General features: G+C 37.4%; 1 protein-coding gene across 1 annotated transcript in view; it reads left to right on the top strand.

The window, feature by feature from the left end:
* The window catches only part of SYNE1 (spectrin repeat containing nuclear envelope protein 1), a 317,817-nt gene that overhangs the window by 173,162 nt on the left and 131,006 nt on the right, over window positions 1-13,649 (top strand). Inside the window, exons 68-78 of the mRNA XM_026844552.1 lie at window positions 148-465; window positions 1,204-1,359; window positions 2,018-2,188; window positions 2,977-3,303; window positions 4,599-4,751; window positions 5,991-6,158; window positions 6,863-7,039; window positions 7,852-7,998; window positions 9,818-9,943; window positions 11,393-11,569; window positions 13,350-13,615. Of these exons, the coding sequence (XP_026700353.1) occupies window positions 148-465; window positions 1,204-1,359; window positions 2,018-2,188; window positions 2,977-3,303; window positions 4,599-4,751; window positions 5,991-6,158; window positions 6,863-7,039; window positions 7,852-7,998; window positions 9,818-9,943; window positions 11,393-11,569; window positions 13,350-13,615 (2,186 nt within the window). The remainder of the gene's footprint in view (window positions 1-147; window positions 466-1,203; window positions 1,360-2,017; window positions 2,189-2,976; window positions 3,304-4,598; window positions 4,752-5,990; window positions 6,159-6,862; window positions 7,040-7,851; window positions 7,999-9,817; window positions 9,944-11,392; window positions 11,570-13,349; window positions 13,616-13,649) is intronic.

Here is a 13,649-nt window from a genome sequence, read left to right on the forward strand (position 1 = left end):
GTAATATGCATTGAACCACAGATAACTAAAGGGAATATCTAGATAACATGAGGTAACTGCTTTTGTCTTAATTAGAACGAGGGTTTTGTTTGTCATGTGCGGATGGAAGTTGTTCATGTAAGGTATGATCCATAATTGCCTTTACAGGAGCTACAGGTCCACTGTGTGGAAGGACAAGCATTATTGAATGCTGCTGTCCATGCCAGAGAGGAGGTGATTCCCTGGGGCATTCCACAGATAGAAGACAGAGCCCTGGAATCCTTACGGCAGGATTGGCAAGTTTATCAGCACAGGCTTTCTGAGGCAAGAAGCCAATTAAACGCCACTGTGAGCAGACTGAGATTAATGGAGAAAAAATTTCAGAAGGTTAATGACTGGCTAACAGACCTGGAGGAGAAAGTTGCTATCAGAACTGGGAGGCAGTCTGGTAGAGCAACAAAGGAGATGCAACTTCAACAAATGAAGGTAAAGAATATAGTTAGGACATTCCTTAAACAAAAATACCATGTGAGGTTTTCACATCAGTTCCTGGTTGCACTGTGAAAATGACAGGAAGCATTGCAATTTATTCTGAGGTGGTGCCTAGAATGATGGATCCAAGAAAGCTTTGTGCCTTCTGGTCCAGGTTCCTCCTGTTTTATTGGTAGGGGCATGGCTATACCAATGTTGAACTCTCACAGAGACATCTGGAATTTGTATGTCTGTCGCATGTGAAGGCATAACTGAGGACAAAGGTTGGTCCTAGAGTGGGAAAGTGTTTATGTGGTAACAGGAGTAAAATGTGTTATGAAGCCTCTGCTGTGTTGATGTAATAATTCTCCTTTAGTCACTCCAAGGTGAAGACATAGTTCTGAATAAATACAGGAAGCAGATTTGAAAAGGTTCAAGGTTATACTTTACAGTCCCCTTTAAAACTTTGGGCAAATTCTATAGGAAGTCCAGGTTACATTTCTATTATTTGGGAGGGAAAAAAAAAAAATCTACCATAATGAAATGCAGTCCATTTGGCATGATAAAACTCCCAGCATATTCATTATGTTAACCTTCATCAGATTCTGTTTTATTTTCCTGTTTTAAATCCATGTTTACAACCATCTATTTGTTTTCCTTTCCAATGATTTTCTGACTTAGTAACAAATAAAATCCTGTTGTGTTTAAGATGTTTGAATCAGTCATATAAGCTGGATAATGTCTTTGTCATAGAAGTGGCATGAAGAAATCACAATCTACAAAGATGATGTGGAGGAAGTTGGGGTATTGGCTCAGCAAATACTAGAGGAATGTCTCACTGCAAGTAGAATGGGAAGCCAGGCTACACAACTAACTTCTCGCTACCAAACTCTTCTTCTTCATGTCTTGGTAAGTAATGAAAAGCAATTCATTGTAACATCATAAATTATCAGTTAAGAAGCAAATATGAACAGACTTTATAGGAGTTTATTCATTACCGTAGACTCAATAATATAATATTCACATATGTTCATATATATACACACACATATGCATGTAGATTTCATTGGACTAAATGTATGAGAGAATGATAATCAGGATAATGCCCTTTCAAAAACATTTAGTATTAACCAGATGTTGTTACTGTCGTTTTTGGCAGTTGCAAGAGAGAAATTCAGAATTCAGTATGTTTGAATACTAAATGACTTCTAGAGAAATGTTTTTAGGTTATCATTGAAAACCTAGGTATGGGAAAAATTTGAAGTGATAAGGTACAGTCTTCAAGTCACTTCAACTGTCTCATAGTACTATAATAAAGTCACAATTCAAATTTAAAAATATAAGTATTAATTGAGTTTTAACATTAGTGATTGCTATATGTACATCTTGACAGGACCCCAGTGAGAATTATCCACTAGATATGAAAAAGCTCAGAACCCATGTGTTTAATCTTATTATACCAGGTTTTATTAATAAATAGCAATTTATTGCTACCTTTAGCCAATAACAGTGATAAACATCTGAGTGGTTCATGTTTCTTCCCCTTAACCTCCATATTTGTTTGAAGGAGCAAATAAAGTTTCTGGAAGAAGAAATACGCTGTATGGATGAGTCAGAACTGGCTTTTAGTGCCTACACAAATTGGTATGGAGCTACTAACAAGAACTTCAGAAACGTGATCACCAAGTTTGATGTGGTTGATAAAACAGCAATGGAGAAAAAAGTGCAGAAACTAGAGGTATCACTTTCTTGAATGCAATCTCTTTTTTTCTGTTCACCAAGAGGCGGCTATATTTTAACATGCATTTTAACGGCTGCTCAAAATTCTGACTTCACCTTTCCCAGGGAAGCGAAAAGGATAAAGACCACACAGTATAAAACTTTCTTTTGTCATGTCATATATACATTAGATCAGTTTGGTTGTTGAGATTATGAATAGTCCTAAATAATATAATCCTATCCTTTTATAAGGCATTTTTATATGTGTTTTGTTTTAGGTTAAAACTTAAATTCTCACAAGGCATCCTCTCATGCATATTTTATACAGTATATATACTGTGGCAAGAAGTGCTTCCTATTTCACCTCATTGAAGTAACTCAGTAGTAAATCTCATGTTTTATCTCAGAGTTTTAGATAAGTTTTTCATACTTCCTGCAGTTTAAACGTAATATGCTAAGGGAAAACTTTCATCTATTCCAGAATTTGAGGGAAAAATTTAATCTGTTCTGGAATTTGGAGTACAAACCCTCTCCCAGTAGCCTTCAGTTTCTGTTTTTATCTTCACAAACCCAGTGCAGAACAGAAGTATTTTCTCTTTCTGTTTCGTTCTAGATTACCACACCTTAACTCCAGACAATTTTCTAATGAAAGGTCCATTCAATTTCCCTAGCAATTCCTTCTGTGTCCTTAGCAAAATTAAAAAAAATAAATTTGTTGGCCTCTCACTTGTAATAGAACTACAATAAATAAAAACCAAAAAAGGCAAGAGCCTGAATACATTTTTTTAACAAACACTTCATTCACAGCTGTTATTGAGCGATATGGACATAGGCCACAGTTTACTGAAATCTGCCCGTGAGAAGGGGGAGCGTGCTATAAAGTACATGGAAGAAAATGAAGTTGACCAGTTAAGAAAAGAAATTGGAGATCACGTGGAACAGCTTGAAGAGCTGGCTGGTTCCATCAGGAAAGAGCACATGACTTCAGAGAAATGCCTTCAGCTGGCAAAGGAGTTCTCAGACAAATACAAGGCACAGACTCAGTGGGTCATGGAGTACCAAGCCATGTTACATGCTCCAGCGGAACCAAAGAGTGAGCTCTATGAGAAGAAGGCCCAGTTGTCCAAATACAAGGTAAGAAGAGGTTATATCTTTGTACTATCAATTGATTTTGATTTAGTGGTTCACAATAAATCCTCTGATCCAGGTGTTTGTTCAAGTTTCCTCAATAGATGTATGAGATGTCTCTAATCTGGATGTCTAAACTGGCATAAAAGTGAAAGCGTGCATGATACCTGCATCTACAAACCAGAGAGAGCCCCTGGATTTGAAATGTGAATGTCCTAATAAGGCTCCCACATCTGAGCATTTCCTGTTACGAAGAAATATTCTTTTATAAGTACACATATGAGTAATTCCATTGATATCGACAGAGTTAACTGCTGTTTAAGCAAGGATAGAAATCAATTGCTCTTCACTGCAGACATTGCCTCTGTTTACATTGGCTTAATCAGCTTTCTGGTTAAAGCTGGATGTCCCAGCTCAACTGACATCTAAGACAGTCAGCTGTTATGGCCTCCTCTAGTTTCAGTTTTAATGAAGTGGTTGGGTTTTTTTCCAGTTGTAAAAATGAGCAGAAAAAAATGACAACAAACCCCATTGCCTCTCAATGATGTTTTTGTAACATACTCCATGATTACAGATGTTTCATAAGATGTATACTTGGTCTGGCTGGGATGGAGCTAACTCTCCTCATAGCAGCCCATGTAATGCTGTGCTTTACATTTGTGGCTAAAACAATGTTGATAACAAAGCAATGTTTTGGCTATTGCTAGGCAATACCTGCACAGCATCAAGACTTTCTTTGTGAAACTGCCCACTGTGCCTTTCTGACTTACTGACCCAAAGTCATATGTCAGTAGATGTGTACTTGCTTTCTACATGTTTGGGGAGCTGGTATCTCACTGTCATTTGATAGATGCTGGCATGTACCATGCTGTCGGGTCTGATCAGATTGCACACTCTTGAGAATAGAGTGTTATGCACTTGCCTGCATACTGTCTTATTAAGGGGATGGCTTTGGTGATACTTTCCTACCTATTTGCAGAATTTGTTCCTCTGAGCAAGTTTTATCCCTAGCACTTCCCCATTCACACATATTAACTCCCTTTCCTTCACCAGCTGCAGATGATTTTCCATGCTACTAGCCACTCACAAAAGGAGAAATTGTATTCAGATGTCTGCAAAGTTGTTGTCTCAGGGCATGGCTGAGAAACATAGTCCTGTACTGGTAGCAAAGCTCTTCTTATCTGGAAAGGATGATAAATATATATACCGTGATAGAAGGCTGTGTTTCAGATCAAAGAGAAGTTGATGAAGTAGATTTTCAGTGTTCAATAGACATGTTTTAATTCTTGCTTGCATTGTAGTCTATACAGCAGACTGTTCTGTCCCATGAGCCTTCAATAAAATCAGTAATTGAAAAGGGAGAAGCACTTTTTGATCTGGTGAATGATATGAATCTAAAGAACAACATTCAAGACCTTCAGAGCACTTACCAGGAACTCTGCAGCACCACAAAGGTAAAAAGTCAGGAAGAAAACTCTAGGTTCTCTCAATTTGCTATAATTTTTTCCCCTTTCAGAAGTTGACTACTTGTTTCATGCTGTCATGTCATACCCTGTACCCAGAGCAGTTAGCCTTAATTACTGGATTTTTTTTTTTGAGGGCCAGAGTGAAATTCTTGAAAATGGAAAGAACTTGTACCTAAATAAATCAAACAAGAGTAGCTGAAATGAATTTTGAGTGTGGCAGCTGGAGTCTTCACAGCACTAAGGAAAAACATACCAGTGACTAGTTTGCACTATTGCTTTGAATAGATTTCTAAGCACATTATTTCTTGAAGGTACAGATGTCCTAAATTATACCATTTTGTCTCTTGTTTCTGCTAGATTTCACACAAATTCTGTTTAGTTGTTGAATGGAAGTCATTGAAGGAAGTTAACTGCAAGATGGATATAATTTAATTAAGCAAGGGCATCATTAATTAACATTGATTCATTAGTCCACATGTATGTAGTACTTTGAAAGATATAATACTTCTAAACAAGTCCTAAAGTATTAATACTCCTAAAGCTTTTAATAGGTTATAGTCCTAGTGAGGATAATCTCTGCAAATGGTATTAGTACTTATGTTTGACCTAAATAACTTTAGTTGCCAGTGCATCCACCAATGGCAGATGATTTTATTTTTTTCACAGTTGATTTTGGATTTATAGACATCTGCATCCCAAAACTGATATCTGTTGCATTAGATGTAATGTTGATGACTTAGAGAAGCTTATGAAAAATATTCTTAAAAAGAATAAATACATTTTAACTCCATGTGCACATGACTTTGCCTACCACAATCACAGGCAATATGTATGTACAAAGGCTGTAAGCAGCAGGGACCCAACCATAATAACATCTGGTAGGGCATGTGCAGTCTCTCAAAGAATGTGTAAAACTTGTTTCTAAGTGAACTTCATGTCAAGTTGACAGTGTTCCTTTTCTTAAATTAAGGAGATCTCAGTGTTTTTCTTGGTCTTCAAAGTATGGTATTTCTTCTGGAGGGAAAATACTGCTCAGTACCACAGTTTAATCCCTTTGATGTCTTCCTTAACAGTCTAATCATGTCAGAGTCACTCACAGGAACATAAATTTAGAAGATGATAACTTTCTTACTCTGCTTTCAAGCTCCTGATGGGTTTTGTTTTGGTTTTGGTTTTTAATTCTTGTAATTACCTGAATATTTAATTTTGGTTATTGTGGACCTGCAGGCATACGTTGAAACCTTAGAAGTGAGAGTAAAAGAGCATGAGGATTACAATAGTGATTTGCAAGAAGGGGAGAAATGGTTACTACATATGTCTAGCAGGCTGGTAAGCCCTGACCTCATGGAGAGTAACAGTCTTGAAATAATCACTCAGCAACTAGCTAACCACAAGGTGAGTTTGCTATTGGGTAAACTTCCTTTTTCCAGTAAAATAGAATTTTTCTTCTTTTGTTTCTCTGTCTCTACTCCAGAGAATTCTAGTTATTTGTCATTCACCTGTTTTATTCCTCTTACTGTTAACTGTGTAAATAAGTGTCCGTGTCATTGCTGCAGTTAACAAATCTGCTTTGTTTTTAGCACTGTTTCTTGTATGAGACTGCATCTGCACAAAGAGGTTGTTGTATACTGGTCTGAATTTTGTGTCAGATCTTCACTGAGATGTCCCAGGAAATAGACCACAAAAAGCAGATTAGGGTCATTTTACTCCTAAGGCACTTTTTAGGATAAAAGAATATTTTAAATTTTAAAATTTTAAAATTTTAAAATATCATCGCTAGACACAAAATTTGTTGGTGGAGCCCTGTAGATCATGCAACAAAGGAAGATAAGGGTAATCTTGGGGCATGAGCTTATAATGTTTACACACTATGACAGTGTTATTGATGTTTCTGTGGGATATCTATGTACAGATTTTTGACAAAGACTTTTCAATGAGTATACACTCTAATAGTTTGACTAACAATAGATGTTGTCTGAAAACCTTTTTTCCAAATCTGAAGACAAAGAGTGTTTAAGGAGAAAAAGCTATAAAGCTGTGATGCAGAACATGTTTTAAGTTTAAAATATTTCTTCTAAAATATTTTATCTATTTCTTAGGCTATTATGGAAGAAATTGCAGGATTTGAAGATCGTTTGAACAGCCTTAAGAGTAAAGGCGATTACTTGATCAATCAATGCACAGAACATCTTCAAGCAAAATTTAAGCAAAACATACAAAGCCATCTCCAGGGGACAAAGGACAGCTATTCTGCCATATGTAGCACAGCCCAAAGAGTAAGTCTTGTTTCAGAAATGGTTTTAAGCCATTTAGGAATAACACCCATTATTTCTAGAAGGACTTGTTTCTTTCCATGGTATAAAACTCCTTCTACTGTTTCCATTTAAATTGAGCCTACAGGTTACTAATATAGCACTTCATCATTAGTGTACTACAGTTGAATCCCTTGTGATCCAAATGTTGCCTTGCACATGCTACACTAGCTTCTGAGCAGCTGCATCAAAGAAATTAGAACTATTCCTACTTCAAAAACTAGGGATCAGTTTGGACTTTTAGGGTCATTATTTTGCATACATACATAACTGGTCTTAATTATGTGCTAGGAAATCCTGTCTCTCTTAGTAAAACCAGAATATATAGTTAGGAAGGGATAGCTGGGTCATTCTGTTAATCCAATTAGGAGATCAAGCCAACATAGTCAAAAAAACCCCAAACCCCGAAAAACTCCAAACAAAGCAAACCCTCAGGAAGTAGCCTTCATGGTCAGTAAGATTTGTAGAGGTAGGTAAAACCTCATTCTAGATCAATGGCAAAATGTTGAACAACAATACAGAAATAAGAGAAAGTGCTCTTCATTTGCATCTTTATTTTTTTCTTTCCAGAAGCCATGCCTTAGATATTGTCCATCTTCTCCACAAATTAGCAAGATTTAGTGAAAGCTTAAGGAGCTTTCAGCCCTTGGTACTTTTATGTACAACAGCTAGAATAGCCACAGTCTTAATAATTTTGTTTTATCTGCAGTTTTCAAGGTGGGAGAGTCAACAGTGGTGTTCAAAAATGCTATGACCTTACAAAATGTTTGTTTTAGGTGTACCAGAGTTTGGAACACGAACTCCAGAAGCATGTTAATCATCAAGATACCCTACAACAATGTCAGACTTGGCTGTCTACAGTGCAGTCAGAGCTAAAGCCAACTACCTGGCCACCTTTCAGCCTGGCAGATGCAGTTAAACAGGTAAAATTTTGTTCAGCATTTGAAAATGCTCAGATATCCTTAATAAGGTGATTTCAGGTAAGAGCTTTATATTAATGGAAAGTAGATACTCTCTCTGACCTTCTCAGAGGGATGTGTATCCCCATTGTTTATTATCAGCTCCAAAAGGAATCCCTTGAGTGAAAAACCAACTGTAGGTGAAAAATCACACAGGGCTTTTGCTAGCTCTGCTTAATGCTTAGAAATACATTACCTGAAAAACGTTAGCTAGTTAGATAAACATGCTTAGATACTCCAGATGTGTTTAGCAGAGAGGTTCTGTCTTTCTGCTTCCAGTTGCCCATCTGTCTACTAATGTTCCTATATGAGGCCTGATTTTATAGTATCATAGACATAGGGTTTGTTACCAGGCAATTAAAAGTTTTTCAGCCTAAGAGCATAGAACTTCCTCTAATCCACATTAGCCATTAAGAATGGTTTCTTTGCTTCTTGATTATTCTTAGTAACAATGTATTTTACATTGGATTTGTACCTTGTTTTCAAATTAACATGTATGGTACTAAAAATACTGGAATTCAGGGCTGTCTCATCCACCATGTGGCTTAATAGAGACTTTGAAATACTACAGATGGGAGCTCCACAAGGGCAGGGGGAGGAGGGAGTGGCAGTGGGGCCAGCAGGGCAACACCTTCCCAATGACATGCTGAGCTCCAGCACACAGGTGAGGAGGGCAGAGTCCTGCTGGCATCAGCCACCACCTGGTGATTACCAAGTCTGTCAGGATAAGGCCGGTCCCAGGGGGAGGCAGGAGGTCAGGGTAGCAAGGCAAGGCCAGAAGGATCAGCCAAGAACATATGCACCTATAGTGCGCCTCAGGTGAGGTCCATAGGTGGATGAGGGTCGGAGCTCACATGCAGCTCTTGAGCAAGCAGGAAGACTTCTTGATGCTTTTCCATTGGCCACATCCAGCTGGGCTGAGTTGGGGCTGGCCCTGAGCAGAGACAACCAAACCCCAAGGAGAGGGGGATAGAGGTTGCAAAGCCCATTGATGCACTGAGGATCCTGACCATCCCTGTGGGTTTGGGAACTGTTCCCAGTGCTTAACTGTTCTCAGTGACAAAAATAGTTTCCCTCATATATAGGAAGAATTTCCATATTGCAACTTGTACCTTTTCCCTCTGGTCCTTTTTCTGCTCACCTCAGCAAAGAGTTTAGTTCTGTCTTCTCACTAATACTCTCACCATTTTAAGTAACGACAGACCACAATTAACCTCTCTTCTCTGGGCTGAACAAACCCTGTTCCTTCAGGCCTGCCCAAATGCCACATACTACAGCCCCAAGTCCTCCCAGCCCTTTGCTGCACTTGCACCAGTCTGTCAATATCTTGTCTTTGAGGAAAGAAGGAAACTGGGCCAAATATACAAGGGACAACCTAAGAAGTGTAAGTACAGGAGAATAATCACTTCCCACAGCTTGCTTTCTGCATTCTTGCTAATACAGTAGTTTGGGATTGCCACAAGGGCACACTGCTATTGTGTTCAACTTTTTGTCTGCAAGGACCCACCACTGGCCCTCTGTGTTAGGTGGTCACTCACTCCTTCTCCCTGGGACTCAGAGGTATGTTATTGCCCTGATTGTCAACATTGATCTCATAATTTCAAGTGTTTAAGTTACTCTTCCATAATTATGACAGAGCAACTTTACCTAATAAAATAGCATATGTCTACTTTTCATCTTTTGGAATTAACAAGCTAAAGTGAAAATACTAAAATGCATTATTGTAATCAAATAAGAGCTTATTTCCAGAGTCTCAGTTTATTTGAGGATTGTCTTCCCTCAGGTAAAACACTTCCGGGCTCTGCAGGAGCAGGCCAATACATACTTGGATCTTCTGTGCTCCATGTGTGATCTGTCAGATGCCACAGTGAAGAGTACAGCAACAGATGTTCAACAAACAAAACAAACGGTACAAGATAACCACAACAACCCACTTTTAATCCTATTTAGCGCTTTAACTGCCTTGGTCTGTCCTCTTTTTAAAAGGTCATATTAGGTAATGGTTTAAAGAAATGTCTTCTTACTTTAATCTTAAGTATATTTTTTTTTTTAGAAATAGTATTCTCTTTCTTTTTCTGCTTTTTTAAAAATTAAACCCACATATTGTCATCCTGGTAGTAATGCAAAGACATATGACAAAGGTTGCTAAAGGTAGTTAGGCAATGTTACAGGATGTTGGTCTAAAGCCACGCAAATAACATCCTGTGGAAGAAAACCTGATCCAAATCATTTATTTTCATTAAACACAATTCAGTCTATTCTCTGTATTTTATTAAAGATTAGACATATTTTACTGTTGTTATTTATTTGACAGCAGGCTGATGTTCTTATTAGGGTGTACTAATACATTACGATCATAAAAAATTATGATGGTTCAATTAATAAATCAGAATGCATCTATTTCAGCGTATGAATTTATAGAAGTGTACCTCAATTTTGAGTTTTAAAGTAGCTTAATCCTTGGTTTTAGAATAAAATTATAAACATAAGTTATTAGAAAAGAAACATTATGAGCATTTCTGTTGCTGTGAACATAAATTAGTTTCTCATAACACACATCATCAAACTTCTGACACTACTTCTACCAAGAGTAAAAATGTAATATATACAGTTATTCCACACCAGAGAAGCAAATTGTACAAAACCAAGTAATCCATAAAATAATGGCAGTCCAAATATTCAATAGCTGAAAAGCATCTCAAACATCAGAATAAGATTATCCTTTTATATATAAAGCAGTGAAACATTTCTGGGTAATTGCAGACAGTACAGCACTGAGATATATTAAGCTGGTTGAGTGTCTAAACTTAAATGCCCACTACTGCTGTATTTGGAGCAAAAGAACTCTGTGACTATGGGTTTAAGGTGATTGATGGGCTCAGATCTGGTAAGCATTTTTCTTACTGGCATTTTACCAAAGGCATATAGGTAAAATAACTGAACTAAACAAATTAAATGAAAGTGTTTAATTTAAGCTTTTATTTGGTCATTGTGAAGGCATGGAGAGTACAGTTCAGCAATATTCTTGGCATTCAATAGACTAAATTATGCAGTTAATTTTAAGATAATTTTAACAGAAAACTGAGAACACTTTGAAATACACACACTCAAAAATACACTTGTTTCTCTCAAGGGTGAATGATAATTCTTTTTTTTTTTCCACAGCTTTCCTTTGATAGGTCTGATTTTTATGACTTTTGAAGGTTGACTCCTTTTGCAGATAATCTTAGCACCTCCAGAATCTAGTGCAGAAATTTACTTTAGTACAGTACTGTGCTCAGAGGAAGGATGGTATTCATCCTCCATTCTCCAAAAATAGATACATTAAAGCATTCCTACTCCATTTCTTTTCTTCTAGATTGAGCAGCAGATAATGCACTCACAGTATTTGGCTCAAGGTTGGGAAGAGATCAAACAAATGAAGGCTGAGCTCTGGATATATTTCCAGGATGCAGATCAACAGCTACAGAATTTGAAAAGGAGACGGGCAGAGTTGGAGCTAAACATTGCCCAGAATATGGTACTCCAGGTTAAGGTAAGGATACTGCAGGTTAAGAACAGATGGTAAAGGAGTTGTTCATCCTGTGGCTGAGATTTTTATAGTTCATATTATATCCACATATTGCATACAATTGCTAATATGTTCTAAACAAGAGCAGAGAAAGCAGAGGAAAGAGTGTTTCCTTATTCATGCTACAGAGTGACACAGAATGCAGAACACTGTATCTTATTATATTTCTGGATTTGTTTTTTTAACAGTAGACAACTTTCAGCCTACTGTTCTGATCTGCCCTGGTTTTTAGTAGGCTAATTGCTGATCACCGTGGATCTGAAGATAAGATGTGCAACTTGTGCTTGCTAAGTTCTTTGATTTCAATACTACTAAATTATTTGGTTCTATTGCAAAATTAGTCTAGGAAACTATTCAGTGTTGCTGAACTCTGAAAACTATTGGAGAATAGGTATAACAGAAACTCAATTTCATTTACCCTAAATAATGAGACAAATGCCTTCAGATTTTCATTTGCTCATGCATTACAGAAGAGAGTATTTTTATGGCCACTCTTCACACATCACAAACATCAGTTAAGTAACAACAAGAAACAGAAAAACAGATTATTTCTTTATTAAACGATTAAATGCTTGGGTTTTTCATTTTTGGTCTAGGCTTTGCTGGTACTGTTTTTCTGATATGCCAGGAGTTAGGTGAAAACTAAACAGCACTTCCTCTTCATGTCTATTCAACACAAGTGTTTCAACAAAGTCATAGCCCTTGAAGATACCTCAACACATAAAGTGGACTGAAAGCTCTTACACTAGCTATCTTTAGAGTCCAGGAAGAAGCAGGAGTCTGTATTCCTCACTAACTCGGTCAAGAACTTTGTATTATTATGAAAAGCAGGCACCTGCTGTACTGTCAGATGTGGCACAATGTGTATTTTTTTCCTTGAATTTGCCCTGGTAAAGGAAGATGCCTAGCTCCATTTGAAGCAGTCACAAAGAGGAATGAAGCAGAGCTGGGCAGTAGCATATCTTATCCAGAACCCCTACCAGCGAGGTGCTGGAGCTGAGCATGTTCTTTAGTTACAGTCATTTGAACTAGAATTTAGGAAAAGATTACATTTTCACTAGACAATGTGTAAGTGCTGCAAAGTATTTAGTTAGTTTTGGTTGTCAGTATATTTTATATTCTTTTTTGGGGTCCTCTGTGACTTCTTATTTGATAAGAAACGTGTATGTAGATGGACTCTTTTATTTATAGGAATTTATTCAAACAGCAATCATACCTAGATAATAATTGGCTTTGTTTCAATAATTACAATAATTGTTGCTATTATAGAAGTAGGAACAAAATAAAGTATGGATATAGGGGCTTGCCTGACTCATGGACTCTGTTTCTTATTTTTAGTCTGTAATGAAAAAATAAAAGGAAAAAATGAGCTAGAAACATACTAGTAAAATGAATTCTCATGAGACCCAGTCTATCTTGCATGTGTTAGTGTATGGTGGGAGCTATGCTAGTCCAGAATCCTGGGCAAGGTGTGACTTGATCGTGATTTCTGTTTATCACTAGCACTTGGTAACTGCTCTGGTTTGCTTTCAAATCTGTAACCAATCTGTCCTCACCTGAGAAGATGGGGAGGAAGGTTAGGGGAGGGGAGAAGGCGCTTCTTCCAATTTACATCTGCACCGCATTTGCCTGGGCAGATAATTAGTCCTTACACAATTTATTTATTTCAGAGTTTTTATTTAAATTCCACATTATAATTTTGAGTAGCTGTCACCATACTAGTTTTGACTTGTATCTTTTTCAGGAATTCAGTCAGAAGTTGCAGTCTAAGCAGTCAGCTCTTACATCTGTGACTGAGAAGATGAACAAACTAACCCAAGGACAGGAATCACCTGAACACAAGGAAATAGGAGAACTCAGCAACCAATGGCTGGATCTCTGCCTTCAGGCACACAGTTTGCTCATACAGAGGGAGGAGGATCTGCAGAGGACAGGGGATTACCATGATCGCATGAATGTAGTTGAAGTTTTCTTGGAAAAGCTCACAAAAGAGTGGGACAACCTGGCTAGGTAAAAAAGGAGTAGCATGCATGAAGCTGACAGT

Source organism: Athene cunicularia (assembly GCF_003259725.1).
Source record: "Athene cunicularia isolate RWA chromosome 3 unlocalized genomic scaffold, athCun1 chr3_part1, whole genome shotgun sequence".
NCBI lineage: Eukaryota > Metazoa > Chordata > Aves > Strigiformes > Strigidae > Athene > Athene cunicularia.